The sequence below is a fragment of the Salvelinus sp. IW2-2015 genome, linkage group LG25 (genome assembly GCF_002910315.2).
Source record: "Salvelinus sp. IW2-2015 linkage group LG25, ASM291031v2, whole genome shotgun sequence".
In the NCBI taxonomy this organism is placed as follows: Eukaryota; Metazoa; Chordata; class Actinopteri; order Salmoniformes; family Salmonidae; genus Salvelinus; species Salvelinus sp. IW2-2015.
Genome location: NC_036865.1, coordinates 8,433,559 through 8,454,120, shown reverse-complemented (window position 1 = coordinate 8,454,120; position 20,562 = coordinate 8,433,559). Strand labels below are relative to the sequence as shown.

The following is a 20,562-nucleotide window of genomic DNA, read 5'->3' as shown; positions in this document are numbered from 1 at the left end:
CCCCCCACCCTTCTCCTTCACCCCTCAGAGATGTGTTGGTTACACAGCGATGTGACTGTCTGCAGGAACTGCCCAATACATTTCCAGTTCCTACTTAGTGGATGATGCCAGTAAAAGTGAAAAAGGATGATTCTTCCCCCTCCCCACAGGTAAACGGCACTCTAACCCATAACAGTCTAAGCCCTGTCTACGACAAGGGAGGGAGGGTTCTACGAAGCTAAATGGAATTGTTAAGGTCATACCAAGGACCATTTTGATATTTGATTTTGAATTTTAAGACCCCTTTAAGTAACCCCAAAAATACGTAAACATTTTTGACGAAAAAATATTTTGGGCATTATTGCTATTAGCCCCTAAAAACGCACTGAATAACAGATTCACTACATGAACCAAGAGATAGTCCCCTACAAAAAAATCTAAAGTATTTTATGGATTTTTTAATCATTATGCTAATTAGGTAGAGGAGGACAGAGGGATGGGGCAGTTGGGCTGAGAGGGGTTTGGAGGCTGCGGTGTATTTGTTATGTAAGGGCTGAATGCAGACTTGTTTTAAACAGCCGTAAACGTTTCCACTGGCCGGGACATGTGTTGAGCACATGGACCAAAAACACACACACACACAACACCCCTCCTCCTTTAACTGGGTCACAGGCACAATCCCGCCATCTGTCAGAGGCTCGCCTTCGGTTTCACATTCTTCCTTTGTGGAGACCCTGATCACGCAGACGAACACACACACGCGCGCGCGCGCGCACCCACTTCAGACACTTCCCTAAATCACCCAGGCCACAAACCAACCAAAATGGAGGACAGTTGGACAGGCCATGCCAACACACGTCAGTTATTATTAAGAAAATGGAGAGGTCATTCTAAGTGATCGAAGTGAACTCTCCAGACCAGAGATAAGCCAGACGTTTGTTATGGCACAACATTCACCAGGGTATAGAAATCACCTTCATGAAAGGCTTGGCCAAAAATGTGTGAACAAAACCGCATTTTACCGCTATTTTTACTCCAGGGGTTTCTTATGTCCCTCCCTCCACCTCAAACAAAACTTGTTTCCATATCAAACCAACTCAAATGTGTTCCCTGCCATACTTGGAAGGGTCACATTCAGTTGGCATCAAAAGAGAGAAAACCGTTTGAAAAGGAGGCAACAGTAAAACCTGAACTTGAAGCACTTTTCCATTTTCTCCATTGTCTTGCCTAACGAAGGAAGTGGGAGGCAGTGCCACACATCCGTTGTCTGTCTGGTTCACTTACCTCCAACAGGAGCAGCCAGGGGTCCACACACGGCCCCCAGCACGTCCACAAACACAGCTCGGGTCACTAAACACAGGTTCTGCCTGGAAACAGGTGGGAGATGTTGAGGAGGAAGAGGATGTGCGAGAGGATGGAGGGAGAAAGGAGAAAAGAGACCGAACAATCAGGTTTCACTGTTCTTTGACTTGAGGCGTATTTTCTGCTTTATTCAAAAGATACCCATAACAATACAAGAGTCATCTGTTGACAAAATCGAATTCTCACAGTCAGTTGTCTGTACCAAGGTGAGCGTTAGAACTGAGCATTGCGCTAGATGTGAGTCACTGTTATTTGGATAAAACCTTCAAAATGGTTCCTTTAAGCTAATTTATGACATTGCTGGGAGTGTGCAATTATTTTTTTTCATTACCATGTAATTTTTGAATGTTCTCCATAGTTATGTACTTGAAAATGTATCAATTGACCAATTCGGCACATTTGGGCAAACTTGATAAAACATTTTGAACAGTAATACAATGGTTCATTGGATCAGTCTAAAATGTGCATATATACTGCTGCCATCTAGTGGCCAAAATCTAAATTGCGCCTGGACTCCTAAGTGACAAACCCTGTTCAGAACCCTGTCTTTCAAAGATAATTTGTAAAAATGTAAAAACTTCACATATCTTTATTGTGAAGGGTTTAAACACCGTTTCCCATGCTTGTTCAATGAACCATAAACAATTAATGAACATGCACCTGTGGATCGGTCATTAAGACACTAACAGCTTACAGACGGTAGGCAATAAAGTCACAATTATGAAAACTTAGGACACTAAAGAGGCCTTTCTACGGACTCTGAAAAACACCAAAAGAAAGATGCCCAGGGTCCCTGCTCATCTGCATCTGCGTGAATGTGCCTTAGGCACTTGATTTTGACCCCCTTTTTGTTCAGGTACACATTATTCCATTTCTGTTAGTCACATGTCTGTGGAACTTGTTCAGTTTATGTCTAAGTTGTTGAATCTTGTTACGTTCATACAAATATTTACACATGTTAAGTTTGCTGAAAATAAATACAGTTGACAGTGAGAGGACGTTACTTTTTTTGCTGAGTTTATAATGGCCTCTTGCATTTCAAAGATTTTTAAATTTTTTAAAAATGTTTTTTTTCCTTTGTATTATCTTCTACCAGATCTAATGTGCTATATTCTCCTATATTAATTTCACATTTCCACAAACTTCAAAGTGTTTGATTTCAAATGGTATCAAGAATATGCATATCCTTGCTTCAGGTCCTGAGCTAGACAGTTAGATTTGGGTATGTCATTTTAGGCGAAAACTGAAAAAAAGGGTACGATCCCTAAGAGGTTTTAATCGCTCAACACAGAATAGCCACATGTGCGCGCTCCCTCAAATCATTTGGAGAAAATATCCTTTCTATTTTATTCAGCTTTGTTCATTTGTGTTCTTCATACTATAAAATAATACCATGGAATTCTAAGCAAATCTTATCTGCTAAATGAACTAGTGTAGCCCACAGCCATATGGCATAGCCAGATCAGGGCCTAACATAAGGACAACTCAGAGTATGCTATTTTGTTCTTCTGAAATAGGAAACATGAAGAAAATGTAGTCTGAGAACGGTCTATTGTGATGGTGTAGGCTATATTACATGGATTTATTAGACTTTTAAAAATGGAACATCAGTGGCTTGTAGGCTATACATGGAAACCAGGAGATGCTTAATGTGTTTATGTTGATTAACAGTCAATTACTGCGATACCGGCAGTTATTTGCTTGACAATCACCGGCTGATGAAACTTCGTGACCGCCACATCCCTATTCAGGAAGATGATGAAATCCCAGGATAGAGGCGGTCACATGAGATGCCAAAGGGCATACACAGTCCCATCGTCTCCATGGTGTGTGTAATATGTCCGTGAGTCACCAGAGAGACTTCTGCAAATATACATGAACGTAACTGTGTGTATGTCCAACAGACACCAGAGCAGCTTGTGTGTGTGTGTGTTCATCAAGCGTGTGACCACAGCGTTCGACCTCAGCGCTGCGAAAGCCCACAAGCGAGTGTGTGAGAACAAGGGGGCCAGTGTGTGATGTTGACGTCACATTTTCATCACTCGGATATTAAACACACACACACACAGGAAGAGAAGAGTGAGATTTAAGTGAGAACAGATTTGTAAAGGGATGAGCCTCATCCCAACCTGGCTGTTCCAGCACTGCGAAGCTTTATTTAAGATCCTGAAGTGTCAGGGTCCTGGGTGGGGCAGCGGTCAAAAGCACTGCACTGCAGTACTGGGGTACAACCGACAGGACCGGGAGATCCCATAGGACGACAAACAGCACCACCCGGGGTAGGGGAGGGTTTGGCCCATGGCTTCCCTTGGCTCATCATGCTCTAGCGACTATTTGTGCCAGGGTCGGGTGCCTGCAAGCTGACACAGGTAGTCAGTCGAATGGTGTTTCCTCTGACACATTGGTAGAGCTGACATCCGTGGTTAAGCGAGCAGTAAAATAAAAAAAGTAGGAGGCTAGGTGGGTCATGTTTCAGAGGACACGTGACTCGACCTTCGCCTCTCCCGAGCCCATTGAGGAGTTGCAGAGGTGTGCCAAGGGACCTAGTTCAGGAAGATACGCTTGTGGCCATACCCAACTGAACACGCCTGTTCAGGGTCAGGGCCTAGTAAAGCGTCAGATGTCAAGCCAAACAATGCACTCCATATGATCCTTAGGCATTAGTAATGGCCACATCCAGGTAACTGCCAAAATAAAGCAAACACCAACATAAAGTGTCTTCATAGGGCGTTGGGCCTCCACTAGTTAGAACAGCTTCAAATTCACCTTGGCATAGATTCTACATGTCTGGAACTCTATTGGAGGGATGCAACACCATTCTTGCCTGAGAAATTCCATCATTGTGTTTTGTTGATGGTGGAAAACGTCGTCTCAGGTACCACTCCAGAACCTCCCATAAGTGTTCAGTTGGGTTGAGATCCGGTGACAGACGGCCATGACATATGGTTAACATTCTTTTCATGCTCATCAAACCATTCAGTTACCACTCATGCCCTTTGGATGGGGGAATTGTCATCCTATGGGGCCATAGCCATGGTAGCCAAAATAATGGCATGCCCAGCATTAATATACATGACCCTAAGCATGATGGGATGTTAACTTCAGGAACCACACCTGTGTGGAAGCACCTGCTTTCAATATACTTTGTATCCCTCATTTAAGTGTTTCCATTCTTTTGGTTACCTGTAATGAAGACACTGGTATGGTAAACCATTCAAAAGTGTGTTAGTATGGGCCTCTGTAGTCAACGTTGAATACACTGGGAGAGCAGGCAGCCATTTTGACGGTCAGTAGCCTAATGCTGACTCATTCTAGCATATGAAAACTTTAGTGACCGCAAGCCTAAAAAATTGGAGGGTAACAACTGACTCAAGCTAGAATTCAATGGTTATGCAGTCATACATTGACATACCATGGAATTGTTTTACTTTGTGTGCACATAAGGCGTTTTCGCACATAGTTTTGAGCTATAATTTGGCTCTATAAGTTATTTGTTACATTGTATTTTTTCCCCCATTTGGTCCAGTTGGTTTCACATTGCCAAAATAAACCAAAAAAAAATCCGTAGGCTTTCACACCAAATTGGTTTGGTACGTTTTTTCCAAACTCTGGTGCGTTTACCTCCTAAGTTCGGTAAGTTTGGACTGGCGCACTTAACGTGGTTCGCTCAAAAAGAGTTGTCTCGGTCCGATTTAATTGGCACGGTGGTGCGGTTCGCGGCACAAACAGAGGAAATGAACCAGAGTCGCGCATTAATATTGGTTGTTTGACTGCAAGCACTTTATGAAATGCACGCAGCATCATAACTTGAGACATTCTGTGAGTAACAGGGCATTTATGAGTTCATTAGGGGAGACGGGGGCTATACCAAAGATACAGGCTACTGATGGCCTATTCACGTCACAGTTAGAGCACTGTTTCCTTCTGCATGTTGTTGGAAGACCAAAGTGAAAGTAAAATTAAGATTGGGACACAAAGTGATGCTTCATGATAATCATAAATGGATTTAACGTGAGCGTGAGCAAATGACTTGCATGGACAAGTGGTTTTGTCTAGGAATTTTTGTTTGTTTGACATTTGGCAATGTGAAACCAACCAGACGAAATGAAAAAAATACAATGCTACAAATAGTGAAACTGATTCGAACTATAGCTCAAAACCATGCGTGTGAAAACGCCCTTAGAAGATTTGTTTGCGGTGTTTGAATTCCTATTTGACAATGCCCACATCACAATCGCTAATGTTAGGTAAAGGATGCTTTAAATGAGCTCAGTTGTAGACTGCCCCTAGGACTGTTTCCACTAGGGGGGGGGGGGGGGGGTAGAGTCTCTCTGCCCCACCGCCAGCGTGTGCGTCCTGGATCTCTGCAGGGGGCTGTGAAGCGGCAAGCGATCAAACGGACAGATGGTGCAGCGCCTGAGCGAACAAGTATCCACCTCGGCATCTTAATAAGGAGTCACTGGGACCAAGCGCAGCAAGCTAGCTAATCCCCTCCACACCCCTCTGTGCTATCTCCTGCTTACCTGGTCAGGCCCTGGTTTGGGGCAGAAAGATTGGTGGTTGTGGTGGGGGGGTTGCTTCCTTTGAAATGGAAGCCTGTGTGGGGTGTGAAGGGAACTGAGCCAAAGAGGGGATGGTCAGTGGAAAAATAAGCTATTCTTAATATCAGGAACGGATGGTTATCTGTGTTGTGGTGTGTGTGTGTGTGCGTGAGAGAGCGAGCGAGCAAATGAGTGGTGACCTGGAGGCGAGCCACAGTCGTGGGCGCAGGGCTTGGCTGATGTCACTTCCTGCCGCCTGGGGTCTGTGTGTATCCGTCTGGTAGGAGCGCAGCAGGAACAGCACCTAGACCACACACACACACACACACACACACACACACACACACACACACACACACACACACACACACACACACACACACACACACACACACACACACACACACACACACACACACACACACACACACACACACACACACACACACACACACGTCATTTCAACTGGTTAAGTAATAACAGTGTGTGTAGCTGAACGACCGAGGCGTGAAGTGCCGTGCGTTCGACTAGGCAAACAATCGCTGAGGTTTGGAGACGATCACAAACAAAGTCAAAGTAGTTTACATTGGCCTGAAAAATGTTGTGTGCAGTTACCAAGTGGCTGTTTGGGAACAAGAAAGACATAACAACGTTTTGTTACGTGCATTACAAAATGGCCGAATGATAATATTACTCAGTTGAGATTAGGGTTGCACATTGAGGAATATTCAGAGGTGGAAACTTTCCATGGGAATATATGGGAATTAACAGAAATATATGGGAATTTATATTAATACCATTTAAAATGTAGATGTTTCCAGCATTGGATATATTTAACATATCATATGGAGACAGAAACATAACACTTTTACCTTGTCATAAGTAGACATAATTGCAAATGATTAAATCCATCCAATAGAAATAAAACTATTAAAATGTAGTTATGAATTGAACTTTAATTAAATGAGTTGACTCTTCACATTGGATGATTTCACTGAACAAAATAAAGGGAATATTGAATGATCCATCGCATCTTCCAAAAACGTTTTCAACATAGATCTGTAAAATGATAGTCCAGAAACTAAAGCTTTGGTTGTCTTCCTCTCAGGCTTCCAAGTCTTCTCCCTGGAGCTCCTAAATGTTCACCTCTTAAACATCAGACTCTGAGGTCTCATCTTCACTGTCACTTTCCAACCTTGTTGAGGATGGCTTATTGTCACGCTCAAAAAGCCTCAAATTCCCCGGATGGCCACCAATTTTTCAACCCTTGTATTGGTCAGCCTGTTGCATGCCTTAGTGTGTGTGTTCGCAAACAAGGACCAGTTGCGCTCTGAGGCGGCTGATGTTGGTGGGATTTGGAGGCAAAGTCTCAAATCGACAAAGTCCCTTCCACCAGGTGGCTGATGCAATATGGCAGTCATGCCAACATATCTCATCTCCATCCTCATTCAGGCCAAGGTCATCGAGACACGGTAGTGATGACACCACAGGCCTTGCTGATCTCTGCACCAGACAGGATGCTCTTGCCAGCATACCTGAGGTCCAACATGTACGCTGGGGCGTGTATGGGCTTCAGGCAGAAGTCGTCACGCTTTTTGATGTATTTCAGAACTGCAGTTTCCTCTGCTTGGAGCAACAGTGAAGTGGGCAGGGCAGTATGGATTTATTCTCTGACATCTGCAAGCAGAGTCTGAACATCAGAAAGGGTGGCATTGTCTCCCTCAATCCATGCAATGGCTACTGCTATAGGTTTCAGGAGTTTCAGGCTGCTTACCACTCTCTCCCAAAATACATCATCCAGGAGGATCCTCTTGATGGGGCTGTCAAATCAAATCATATTGTATTTAATATTTATTTTTATGTTACCTTTATTTAACTAGGCAAGTCAGTTAAGAACAAATTCTTATTTTCAATGACGGCCTAGGAACAGTGGGTTAGGTTAACTGCCTTCTTCAGGGGCAGAACGACAGATTTTTCCCTTGTCAGCTCGGGGATTCGATCCAGCAACCTTTCAGTCACTAGTCCTACGCTCTAACCACTAGGCTACCTGCCGCCCCCTTATATTGGTCACATACACATGGTTAGCAGATGTTAATGAGAGAGTAGCGAAATGCTTGTGCTTCTAGTTTCAACAATGCAGTAATATCTAGTTAGATTATCTAAAGTATTCTAACAAACTCCACAAATTTCTTGATAACAAACTATAGTTTTGGCAAGTCGGTTAGGACATCTACTTTGTGCATGAAAAGTAATTTTTCCAACAATTGTTTACAGACAGATTATTTCACTTATAATTCACTGTATCACAATTCCAGTGGGTCAGAAATTTACATACACTAAGTTGACTGTGCCTTTAAACAGCTTGGGAAATTCCAGGAAATGATGCCATGGAAGCTTCTGATAGGCTAATTGACATCATTTGAGTCATTTGGAGGTGTACCTGTGGATGTATTTCAAGGCCTACCTTCAAACAGTGCCTCTTTGCTTGACATCATTGGAAAATGTAAATAAATCAGCTAAGCAATTTCCAAACGCCTGAAGGTACCACGTTCATCTGTACAAACAATAGTACGCAAGTTTAAACACCATGAGACCACGCAGCCGTCATACCGCTCAGGAAGGAGACGCGTTCTGACTCCTAGAGATGACGTACTTTGTGCAAAAAGTGCAAATAAATCCCAGAAAAACAGAAAAGGACCTTGTGAAGATGCTGGAGCAAACAGGTACAAAAGTATCTATATCCACAGTAAAACGAGTCCTATATCGACATAACCTGAGGAAAAAGGGGGAGGCTTGCAAGCCGAAGAACACCATCCCAACCGTGAAGCACGGGGGTGGCAGCATCATGTTGTGGGGGTGCTTTGCTGCAGGAGGGACTGGTGCACTTCACAAAATAGATGGCTTCATGAGGTAGGAAAATGACGTGGATATATTGAAGGAACATCAGTCAGGAAGTTAAAGCTTGGTCGCAAATGCGTCTTCCAAACAAACAATGACCCCAAGCATACTTCCAAAGTTGTGGCAAAATGGCTTAAGGACAACAAAGTCAAGGTATTGGAGTGGCCATCACAAAGCCTTAACCTCAATCTTATAGAAAATTTGTGGCCAGAACTGAAAAAGCGTGTGCGAGCAAGGAGGCCTACAAACCTGACTCAGTTACACCAGCTCTGTCAGGAGGAATGGGCCAAAATTCACCCAACTTATTGTGGGAAGCTTGTGGAAGGCTAACCGAAACATTTGACCCAAGTGAAACAATTTAAAGGCAACGCTACCAAATACTAATTGAGTGTATGTAAACTTCTGACCCACTGGGAATGTGATGAAAGAAATAAAAGCTGTAATAAATCATTCTCTCTTCTATTATTCTGACATTTCACATTCTTAAAATAAAGTGGTGATCCTAACTGACCTAAGACAGGCAATTTTCACTAGGATTAAATGTCAGGAATTGTGAAAAACTGAGTTTAAATGTATTTGGCTAAGGTGTATGTAAACTTCCGACTTCAACTGTACCTTTATTAAGTCCATTTATTGGCCAGAGATTTGAGTATATATGTTGAGCAGCCTCTCTATGTTAGTGATGGCTTTTTAACAGTCTGATGGCCTTGAGATAGAAGCTGTTTTTCAGTCTCTCGGCCCCAGCTTTGATGCACCTGTACTGACCTCGCCTTCCGGATGATAGCCGGGTGAACAGGCAGTGGCTTGGGTGGTTGTTGTCCTTGATGATCTTTTTGGCCTTCCTGTGACATCGGGTGCTGTAGGTGTCCTGGAGGGCAGGTAGTTTTCCCCCGGTGATGCGTTGTGCAGACCGCACTACCCTTTTGAGAGCCTTGCAGTTGAGGGTGGTGCCATTGCCGTACCAGGTGGTGATACAGCCCGACAGGATGCTCTCGATTGTGCATCTGTAAAAGTTTGAGTGTTTTAGGTGACAACCCAAATTTCTTCAGCCTCGTGAGGTTAAAGAGCCGCTGTTGCCCCTTCACCACTCTGTCTGTGTGGGTGGACCATTTCAGTTTGTCCGTGATGTGTACGCCGAGGAACTTAAAACTTATTACCTTCTCCACTACTGTCCCGTCGATGTGGATAGGGGGGTGCTCCCTCTGCTGTTTCCTGAAGTCCACGATCATCTCCTTTGTTTTGTTGACGTTGAGTGTGAGGTTATTTTCCTGACACCACACTCCGAGGGCCCTCACCTGCTCCCTGTAGGCCGTCTCGTCGTTGTTGGTAATCAAGCCAACCACTGTAGTGTCGTCTGCAAACTTGATGATTGAGTTGGAAGAGTGCGTGGCTACGCAGTCATGGGTGAACAGGGAGCACAGGAGAGAAATGAGAACGCACCATTGTGGGGCCCAAGTGTTGAGGATCAGTGGGGTGGAGATGTTGTTCCTACCTTTACCACCTGGGGGCAGCCCGTCAAAGTCCAGGACCCAGTTGATAGTCATTTAGTTCAGTTACCTTAGCATTCTTGGGAACAGGAACAATGGTGGCCATCTTGAAGCATATGGGGACAACAGACTGGGATAGGGATTGATTGAATATGTCCGTAAACACACCAGCCAGCTGGTCTGCGCATGCTCTGAGGACGCGGCTAGGGATGCTGTCTGGGCCGGCATCCATGCGAGGGTTAACACGTTTAAACGTTTTAATCACATTGGCCACGGAGAAGGAGCCCACAGGCGTTGGTAGCGGGCTGTTGGGGTCATTGTTTGTTTGGAAGACGCATTTGCGACCAAGCTTTAACTTCCTGACTGATGTTCCTTCAATATATCCACATCATTTTCCTACCTCATGAAGCCATCTATTTTGTACTGTATTGTCCTCAAAGCGAGCAAAGAAGTTGTTTAATTTGTCTGGGAGCAAGACGTTGATGTTCACGACGGGGCTGGTTTTCTTTTTGTAATCCGTGATTGACTGTAGACTCTGCCACATACGTCTCGTGTTTGAGCCGTTGAATTGCGATTCTACTTTGTCTCTACACTGATACTTTGCTTGTTTGATTGCCTTGTGGAGGGAATAGCTGCACTGTTTGTAGTCGATCATGTTTCCAGTCACCTTGCCATGATTAAAAGCAGTGGTTCGCGCTTTCAGTTTTGCGCGAATGCTGCCATCAATCCACGGTTTCTGGTTAGGAAATGTTTTAAAAGTCACAGTGGGTACGACATCGCCGATGCACTTGCAAATAAACTCGTTCTCAGGTTAGTTTTGTTAAAATCTCCAGCAACAATAAATGCAGCATCAGGATGTATGGTTTCCAGTTTACATAGAGTTCAGTGAAGTTCTCTCAGGGCTGTGACTATAATCGAAGAGAATTATCTTGGAAGATAATTCGGTCGGCATTTGATTGTAAGGAATTCTAGGTCAGGTGAACAAAAGGACTTGAGTTCCTGTATGTTGGTGTGATTACACCATGAGTCGTTAATCATCAGGCATACACCCCCACCCTTCTTCTTACCAGAGAGACCTTTGTTTCTGTCGGTGCGATGCATGAAGAAACCAGGTGGCTGTACCGACTCTGACAACATATCCCAGCCATGTTTCCCAGAGAATGTTACAATCTCTGATGTCACTCTGGAAGGCAACTCGTGCCCTAATTTTGTACACCTTGTTATCTAGAGATTGGACATTGGCGAGTAATATGCTCGGAAGCGGTGGATGGTGTACTTGGCTTCTCAGTCTGACCAGTAGGCCGCTCCGTCTGCCTCTCCTGCGGCGACCGCGTTGTTTTGGGTCGGCCTCTGGGATAAGATCCCATGTCCAGGGTGGAGGTCCGAACAAAGGATCCACTTCGGGAAAGACGTATTCCTGGTCGTAATGATGGTAAGTTGTCAACTCTTTTATATCCAATAGTTCTTCCCGGCTGTATGTAATAAGACTTGAGAATTCCTGGGCTAACAATGTAATAAATAATAAATAAAATAGTACATAAAAAAAGGAGCTGAAGCGAGGCGACCATCTCTGTCGGCGCCATCTTGCCCATATCGGCAGACTGTGATATGGTATTTTCTTGGAGAGACTCCTTCCCCTCCAGGAGACTGTCAAACTGATGACAACACCACCCCAGCGGGTGTTGCTGGGCAGCTTCAATGTGGTGCTCTTATTCTTCTCACTTTGCTTGGTGAGGTAGATTGCTGCTATAACTTGATGACCCACATACCTAACCATTTCCTTGGCTCTCTTGTAGACTGTATCCATTGTTTTCAGTGCCATGATGTCCTTGAGGAGCTGATTCAATGCATGAGCAGCACAGCCAATGGGTGTAATGTGATGGTAGGACTTTAGACCAAGCAGCTTTCATGTTCGCAGCATTGTCTGTCACCAGTGCAAATACCTTCTGTGGTCCAAGGTCATTGATGACTGCCTTCAGCGCATCTGCAATGTAGAGACCGGTGTGTCTGTTGTCCCTTGTGTCTGTGCTCTTGTAGAATACTGGTTGAGGGGTGGAGATGATGTAGTTAATTATTCCTTGCCCAAAAACAATCGACCACCCATCAGAGATGTTTGCAATAGTCTGCTTTCTCTATGATTTGCTTGACCTTCACTTCAACTCTGCATCCAGCAAATGAGTAGATAAAGCATGTCTGGTTGGAGGGGTGTATGCTGGGCGAAGAACATTCAGAAATCTCTTCCAATAGACATTGCCTGTGTGCATCAGAGGTGAACCAGTTGCATACAGAGCTCAAGCAAGACAATCATCAGAATTTCTCTGACTACGTTCCTCCATTGAGTCAAAAAAACTCCTGATTACAGGAGGACCATGAGCTGTTGCTATCGATAAGGTGTCTGATTCATCATTTTCACCTCGAATAGACGTAGAGGGACTTTTGTCAGAGGTTGCTTGTTGTGAGCACTGAGGGAACTTTATGCACTTGGGCAGATGATTCTACATTTTTGCATTCTTCACATATGATTTGGCACAGTATTTGCAAATGTACACAGCTTTTCCTTCTACATTAGCTGCAGTGAAATGTCTCCACACATCAGATAGTGCCCGTCGCATTTTCCTATAAAGAATTAGATAAAAATTATAATAAATACAATTCCATGTACAGATAAACAGTTAGATTAAACAACTCCTTTGTAAGAGAAATGTTTTAAAATGAAACATGTATGGAAACGGGTGAATTAACACTCCTCAGTTATCAGGCTCAAGCAAGCTAAAACCAACATGGTAGCAAAAACTAACTAGCAGAAATTGTTAACAAGTTAAAAATGATTTAAACACACTTTGCTGTAGGCTACTATTTACTAGTTAACAAAAGACAATGTATGTCATAAAACATATTCACCCCACCCAGTATTGTAATCAAAACTTACCAGAACGCATGTAGTCTTTGGCTCAGACAGTGTAGTAGTGTGGGCTCAATAGCATCTCATTCGTGTGCAAGATCTTGAGAATCAGCTGTACATGTGATGGAAGAATGCACTGTGCATGCAGAGGGTTGCAATTCCATTGAATTGGGGATAGTTTAACCAAAATATGCCACAAGACCTAGAATTGCCATGTGTATCCCACAAAAAAAGGTTCACTGTTATAAGCAACATTTTGATGAATTTAAGCAAAATTCCCAAAATTCCCGGGCTTAACTTCCCATTGAAAATTTCCAGAAAAATCCAGGAAATTTACTGGAAAGTTTCCGACCCTTGCAAACCCTAGTTGAGATATTGCCAATGTTACAATGGAGAGACCAAGACAGATATTCTGAGGCTAGGTCAGATGATGTGTAGTCTGAGGCTGTATTCTGACGCAGTGCCTGTGTACTCGGCATCCTCGGTCCTCTGTGTACTCGGTGTATTCTGGGCATTAGTAAGTATACTCTTTAGCTGGGCCACAGCCACAGTGGAGGAAGCCATTCATTACACCATGCAGGGAAGGCAACGGGGGAAAACCAGGCAGACCACGTAGCACCAGACCTGGCTCCCAGCCAACGCCCACTGGCTTTCACAAACAGCCCCCGCCACACCCCTCTCTTCTCCCTGTCGCCGTCGTTCCCTGCCCCCTCCAAACTCTGGACTGGGAAGTCCCTAGTGGGAGTCTCAGCCGGATTAATCCGGACTCGATCCGAGGAAACAGGAATATTTATAGAACCCAAACCGTCCTGCAAAAAAAGTATGAGACTGAGCAAAAACCAGAGGCGGGACGAGAAGGGAGATGGGATGAGACGGAGCTAAAATAAAGAAGCCCCAGTCAGATGAGATCCATAAAGCAGAAGGGTCATGGTCCGATGTTTTAGCACAGGGAGGAGAAGGGAGATGGGGGTGAGAGGTCACTGCTGTGTCCCTGCCTGGAGATGGAACAGTGGCGGAGGGGAACAGCGTTTGACCTGTCGTTTACCACCTCTTTGGGGAAACTTTATGGGAATGGTTTGGCAACGTTTGAGATGACAAAACTAAATCAAACCCTCTTTGTAAGGGTTGTTTTTTGTGAGGCGTTTTACAGTCAGTGTTGAGTGTGTGTGTTGGGTGAGTGTGTCACTTTTAGCCCGGTAAAAATAGTGGTGGTGTAGGAGGACTCTTCAGAGCCTGTTATCAGGCTGCAGTCCCTCCCACATCCACAACCAGGGACTGACCACAGGGCACGGCTAGACACACACACAAACACACACACACACAAAAGTACAGCCTTACGCAAGGACCCACCAGAAAACAAACCACACACAAAAACTTACTGAATAAGATGCTTACAACAACAACAAAAAAATGAGCATACACTCACTATTAATTGTCACATTCACACACAAGCATCCAAAAGACACAGAAACAAAACTCAAAACCAATGACAAACATGGCACCACCGACACACACACACACACACACGTTGATACAAACAAGCCCTGTGGTGTGTGAACACCGACATCTTCAATGTTTAATCATGACGAGTCGGAGGTCAACTGCACCCCGGGGACGTGTTGGTTATTTCCATTTGTGCAGACGGTGGAGAGGCACATGAGCAGTATGTGTGTGGTGTGTTTTGAAGGGTCCGAGCAGAACGAGCAGCTGGGGTCGTTGTATTAGAACAGTGAGCCAGAGAGAGCATGGAGTGGTGACCTGTGTTCTCATTCATCAGTCACGCAAGTAGGCTTGGGCGGTATCTAGATTGTCATACCTTTATACCTACTCTACATGACTAAAAGTATGTGGACACCTGCTCGTCGAACATCTCATTCCAAAATCATGGGCATTAATATGGAGTTGGTCCCCCCTTTGCTGCTAGAACAGCCTCCGCTCTTCTGGGAAGACTTTCTACTAGATGTTGGAACATTGCTGCGGGGACTTGATTCCATTCAACCACAAGAGCATTAACGAGGTCAGACATTGATGTTGGGCGATGAGGCCTGGCTCGCAGTCAGCATTCCAAATCATCCCAAAGGTCCTCGATGGGGTTGAGGTCAGGGTTCTGTGCAGGCCAGGCAAGTTCTTCCACACAGATCTCAACTAAACCATTTCTTGACCTATTGACCTCGCTTTGTGCATGGAGGCATTGTCATGCTGAAACAGGAAAAGGCCTTCCCCAAACTGTTGCCACAAGGTTGGAAGCACAGAATCGTCTAGAATGTAATTGTATGCTGTAGAGTTAAGATTTCCATTCACTGGAACTAAGGGGCCCGAACCATAAAAAACAGCCCCAGACCATTATTCCTCCTCCACCAAACTTTACAGTTGGCACTATGCATTGGGGCAGGTAGCATCCTCCTGGCATTCGCCAAACCCAGATTCGTCCGTCGGGCTGCCAGATGGTAAAGCGTGATTCATTGTTTCCACTGCTCCAGAGTCCAATTGCAGCGAGCTTTACACCACTCCAGCCAACGCTTGGCATTGTGCATGGTGATCTTAAGCTTGTGTGTGGCTGCTCGGCCATGGAAACCCAAACCCACTTCCCAACGAACAGTTCTTGTGCAGACGCTGCTTCCAGAAGCAGGTTTGGAACTCGATAGTGAGTGTTGGAACTCTGTAGTGAGGACAGACTATTTCTACGCGCTACACACTTCAGCGGTCCCGTTTTGAGAGCTTGTGTGGCCTACCACTTCACGGCTGAGCCGTTGTTGCTCCTAGACGTTTCCACTTCACCATAACACCACTTACAGTTGACCCGGGGCAGCTCTAGCAGGTCAGACATTTGACTAACTGACTTTGTTAAAAAGGTGGCATCCTATGAAGGTGCCACGTTGAAAGTCACTGTGTGCTTCAGTAAGGCCATTCAACTGCCAATGTTAGTCTATGGAGATTGCATGGCTTTACGCTCAATTTTATACATCTGTCAACAACGAGTGTGGCTAAAATAGCCGAACCAACTAATTTGAAGGGTTGTCCACATACTTCTGTATATATAGTGTACATTACACAATACCGGGACATTCGGTAATACCGGCACTGAACACAAGGGCTTTTTTCAAACCCCACCGAATCTTTGTAATATCAAGGTTAGTAACAAGTATATGTAAACGTATGTGAACCCTTTGGAATTACCTGATTTATGCATAAATTGGTCATAAAATTTGATCTGATCATCTTAGTCACAACAATAGACACAGTGCTTAAACTAATAACACACAAATGATTGTATTTTTGTCTATATTGAATAGATAATTTAAACATCCACAGTGTAGGTTGGGGAAAGTATGTGAACCCCTAGGCTAATGACTTCTCCAAAAGCCAATTGGAGTCAAAGTCAGCTAACCTGGATTCCAATCAATGAGATGAGATTGGAGATGTTGGTTAGAGCTGCCCTGCCCTATAAAAAAACTCACAAAATTTGAGTTTGCAATTCAAAAGAAGCATTGCCTGATGTGAACCATGCATCGAACAAAAGAGATCTCAGAAGACCCAAGATTAAGAATTGTTGACTTGCATAAAGCTGGAAAGGGTTACAAAAGTATCTCTAAAAGCCTTGATGTTCATCAGTCCACAGTAAGACAAAGTGTCTATAAATGAATAAAGTTCAGCACTGTTGCTACTCTCTCTAGGAGTGGCCGTCCTGCAAAGATAACTGCAAGGGGCGGCTGGTAGCCTAGTGGTTAGAGTGCTGGGCCAGTAACCGAAAGGTTGCTAGATCAAATCACCGAGCTGACAAGGTAAAAAGCTGTCGTTCTGCCCCTGAACAAGGCAGGGGCAGTGTAACAGTGGGTTACACTGTTCCTAGGCCGTCACTGTAAATAAGAATTTATTCTTAACTGACTTGCCTAGTCAATTAAAAAAAACTAAAAGCGCAGAATGCTCAATGAGGTTAAGAAGAATCCTAGTGTCAGCTAAAGACTTACAGAAATCTCTGGAACATGCTAACATCTCTGTTGACGAGTCTACGATACATAAAACACTAAACAAGAATGGTGTTCATGAGAGGACACCACGGAAGAAGCCACTGCTGTCCAAAAAAACATTGCTGCACATCTGAAGTTCACAAAAAAAGCATCTGGTTGTTCCACAGCGTGGCAAAATATCAAGTGGCAAAATATCAAGTGGACAGATGAAACTACAGTTGAGTTGTAAACGAACACATAACATAATGTGGGGGGGGAAAAAGGAACATCAATACCTCAACCCAACTGTATGGTGGGGCATCATGATTTACCCAACTCAAAATCATGCAAACAAAAATGATCCCTGATGAAACATTATACTGGTCACAAAGACAACACACAATTGTATATTTAGTCACACTCGCTCCATTATTTGTTCAACTGAACACTCACAGACTTACATGGTGACACTAAATAGGCCAATTGGGGCCCTTTAGTCAGTCTTTCTTACAGTCATGTGCACCGGGTGTAACTGCTGGTACGTTAACAGTTATGGTGGTAATATTTACAAAATCAAGAGAATGTAAGGCTATCAAATCAACTTTTATTAGTCACATGCGCCGAAAACAACAGCTTACTTACGAGCCCCTAACCGACAGTGCAGTTTAAAAAGAATATGGAAAAGAATAAGAGATAAAAGTAACAAGTAATGAAGAGGAGCAGTAAAAAATAACAATATATACAGGGGGGTGCCGGTACAGAGTCAACGTGCGGGGGCACCGGTTAGTTGAGGTAGTATGTACATGTAGGTAGAGTTAATTAAAGTGACTATGCATAGATGACAACAGAGAGTGGCAGTGGTGTGGAGAGGGGAGGGGAGGGGGGGGGAGAATGTGAATAGTCTGGGTAGCCATTTGACTAGATGTTCAGGAGTCTTATGGCTTGGGGGTAGAAGGTGTTTAGAAGCCTCTTGGACCTAGACTTGCCGCTCCGGTACCGCTTGCCGTGTGGTAGCAGAGAGAACAGTCTATGACTAGGGTGGCTGGAGTCTTTGACAACTTTTAGGGTCTTCCTCTGACACCGCCTGGTATAGAGGTCCTGGATGGCAGGAAGCTTGGCCCCAGTGATGTACTGGGCCGTTCGCACTACCCCTCTGTAGTGCCTTGCGGTCGGAGGCCGAGCAGTTGCCATACCAGGTAGTGATGCAACCAGTCAGGACGCTCTCGATGGTGCAGCTGTAGAACCTTTTGAGGATCTCAGGACCCATGCCAAATCTTTTCAGTCTCCTGAGGGGGAATAGGTTTTGTCGTGCCCGCTTCACGACTGTCATGGTGTGCTTGGACCATGTTAGTTTGTTGGTATGTGGACACCAAGGAACTTGAAGCTCTCAACCTGCTCCACTGCAGCCCCGTCGGTGAATGAGGGCATGCTCGGTCCACCTTTTCCTGTAGTCCACAATCATCTCCTTTGTCTTGATCACGTTGAGGGAGAGGTTGCTGGCACCACACGGCCAGTTCTCTGACCTCCTCCCTATAGGCTGTCTCATCGTTGTCGGTGATCAGGCCTACCACTGTTGTGTCATCGGCAAATTTAATGATGGTGTTGGAGTCGTGCCTGGCAGTGCAGTGAACAGGGAGTACAGGAGGGGGCTGAGCACGCACCCGAGGGGCCCCTGTGTTGAGGATCAGCGTGGCGGATGTGTTGTTACCTACCCTTACCACCTGGGGGCGGCCCGTCAGGAAGTCCAGGATCCAGTTGCAGAGGGAGGTGTTCAGTTCCAGAGTCCTTAGCTTATTGATGAGCTTTGATGGCACTATGGTATTGAACGCTGAGCTGTAGTCAATGAATAGCATTCTCACATAGGTGTTCCTTTTGTCCAGGTGTGAAAGGGCAGTGTGGAGTGCAATAGAGACTGCATCATCTGTGGATCTGTTGGGGCGGTATGCAAATTGAAGTTGGACTAGGGTTTCTGGGATGATGGTGTTGATGTGAGCCATGACCAGCCTTTCAAAGCACTACATGGCTACGGACGTGAGTGCTACGAGTCGGTAGTCATTTAGGCAGGTTACCTTAGTGTTCTTGGGCACAGGCACTATGGTGGTCTGCTTAAAACATGTTGGTATTACAGACTCGGACAGGGAGTTGTTGAAAATGTCAGTGAAGACACTTGCTAGTTGGTCAGCGCATGCTCGCAGTACACGTCCTGGTAATCCATCTGGCCCTGCGGCCTTGTGAATGTTGACCTGTCTAAAGGTCTTACTCAGGTCGGCTGCAGAGAGCATGTCCCCCAATTGTAGCTCAACAGAAGTTGGTTGATGCAACAGGACAACGACACAAAACAGAGAAGTAAATCACCAACAGAATGGCTTGAACAGAAGAAAATACACATTCTGGAGTGGCCCAGTCAGTCCTGACCTCAACCCGATTGAGATGCTGTGGCATGACCTCAAGAGAGCGGTTCACACCAGACATCCCGAGAATATTGCTTAACTGAAACAGTTTTGTAAAGAGGAACAGTCCTAAATTATGCAGGTCTGATCCACAACTACAGAAAACGTTTGGTTGAGGTTATTGCTGCCAAAGGAGGGTCAACCAATTGTTAAATCCAAGGGTTCACCTACTTTTCCCACCCTGCACTGTGAATGTTTACACGGTGTGTTCAATAAAGACATGAAAACGTATAGTTTGTGTTATTAGTTGAAGCAGACCGTGATTGTCTATTGTTGTGACCTAGATTAAAATCAAATCAAATGATATGACCAATTTATGCCGAAATCCAGGTAATTCCAAAGGGTTCACACACTTTTTCTTGCCACTGTACTAAATGAGCAAACCAAATGTACAACTGCAGAGCATTGAGCACATTTTAGACTTAATAGTTGTAAGATATCCAGCTGGTAAACATTTAGTTGTGAAGTCCGTACTGTAACTAGATCACCTGGCGCTCGCTGCACAACAGTGAGTGACTCACAAGGCTCCGGTCTCTCGTCGTTGTGTGCTTGTAAACAAACACCACGTGACTGGATACTACTGGTAAACTTCATAATGAAACATTTCGACAGCTGAAACATATTGCGCAAGTTAACCGCAGGTATTTACTTAAAAAGTAGCTACAAATATTCAAATGTATTAACAAACTGCAAATAAACCGTTTCAAAGGTATTGAAAAACCATCCCGTGACTATTTCCAAATACCCCAGTATATACGGTATACCGCCCAAGCCTACATACATGTACTACTCACTACCCACACTACAGACCCTGTCCAGCGACAGTACAGCCTGGTCCCAGATCTGTTAGTGCTGAACTAGTAGTACTCCCTACAGACCCTTTCTAGCTATAGTCTTGTCCCAGATCTGTTTGTGCTGTCTTGCCAACTAACCAACTCCATGGTCAACCATAGGACTTGGTAAGACAGCACAAACAGGTCTGGGAACAGACTTCCG

The 20,562-nt window shown here is 44.7% G+C and overlaps 1 protein-coding gene across 1 annotated transcript in view; it reads right to left on the bottom strand.

Annotated features, from left to right (window-relative positions):
* Positions 1-20,562, bottom strand: part of thada (THADA armadillo repeat containing) — a 98,753-nt gene that overhangs the window by 36,791 nt on the left and 41,400 nt on the right. The window contains exons 30-31 of the mRNA XM_023970073.1: positions 6,083-6,186; positions 1,264-1,346 (exon numbers count right to left, since the gene is read on the bottom strand). Of these exons, the coding sequence (XP_023825841.1) occupies positions 1,264-1,346; positions 6,083-6,186 (187 nt within the window). The remainder of the gene's footprint in view (positions 1-1,263; positions 1,347-6,082; positions 6,187-20,562) is intronic.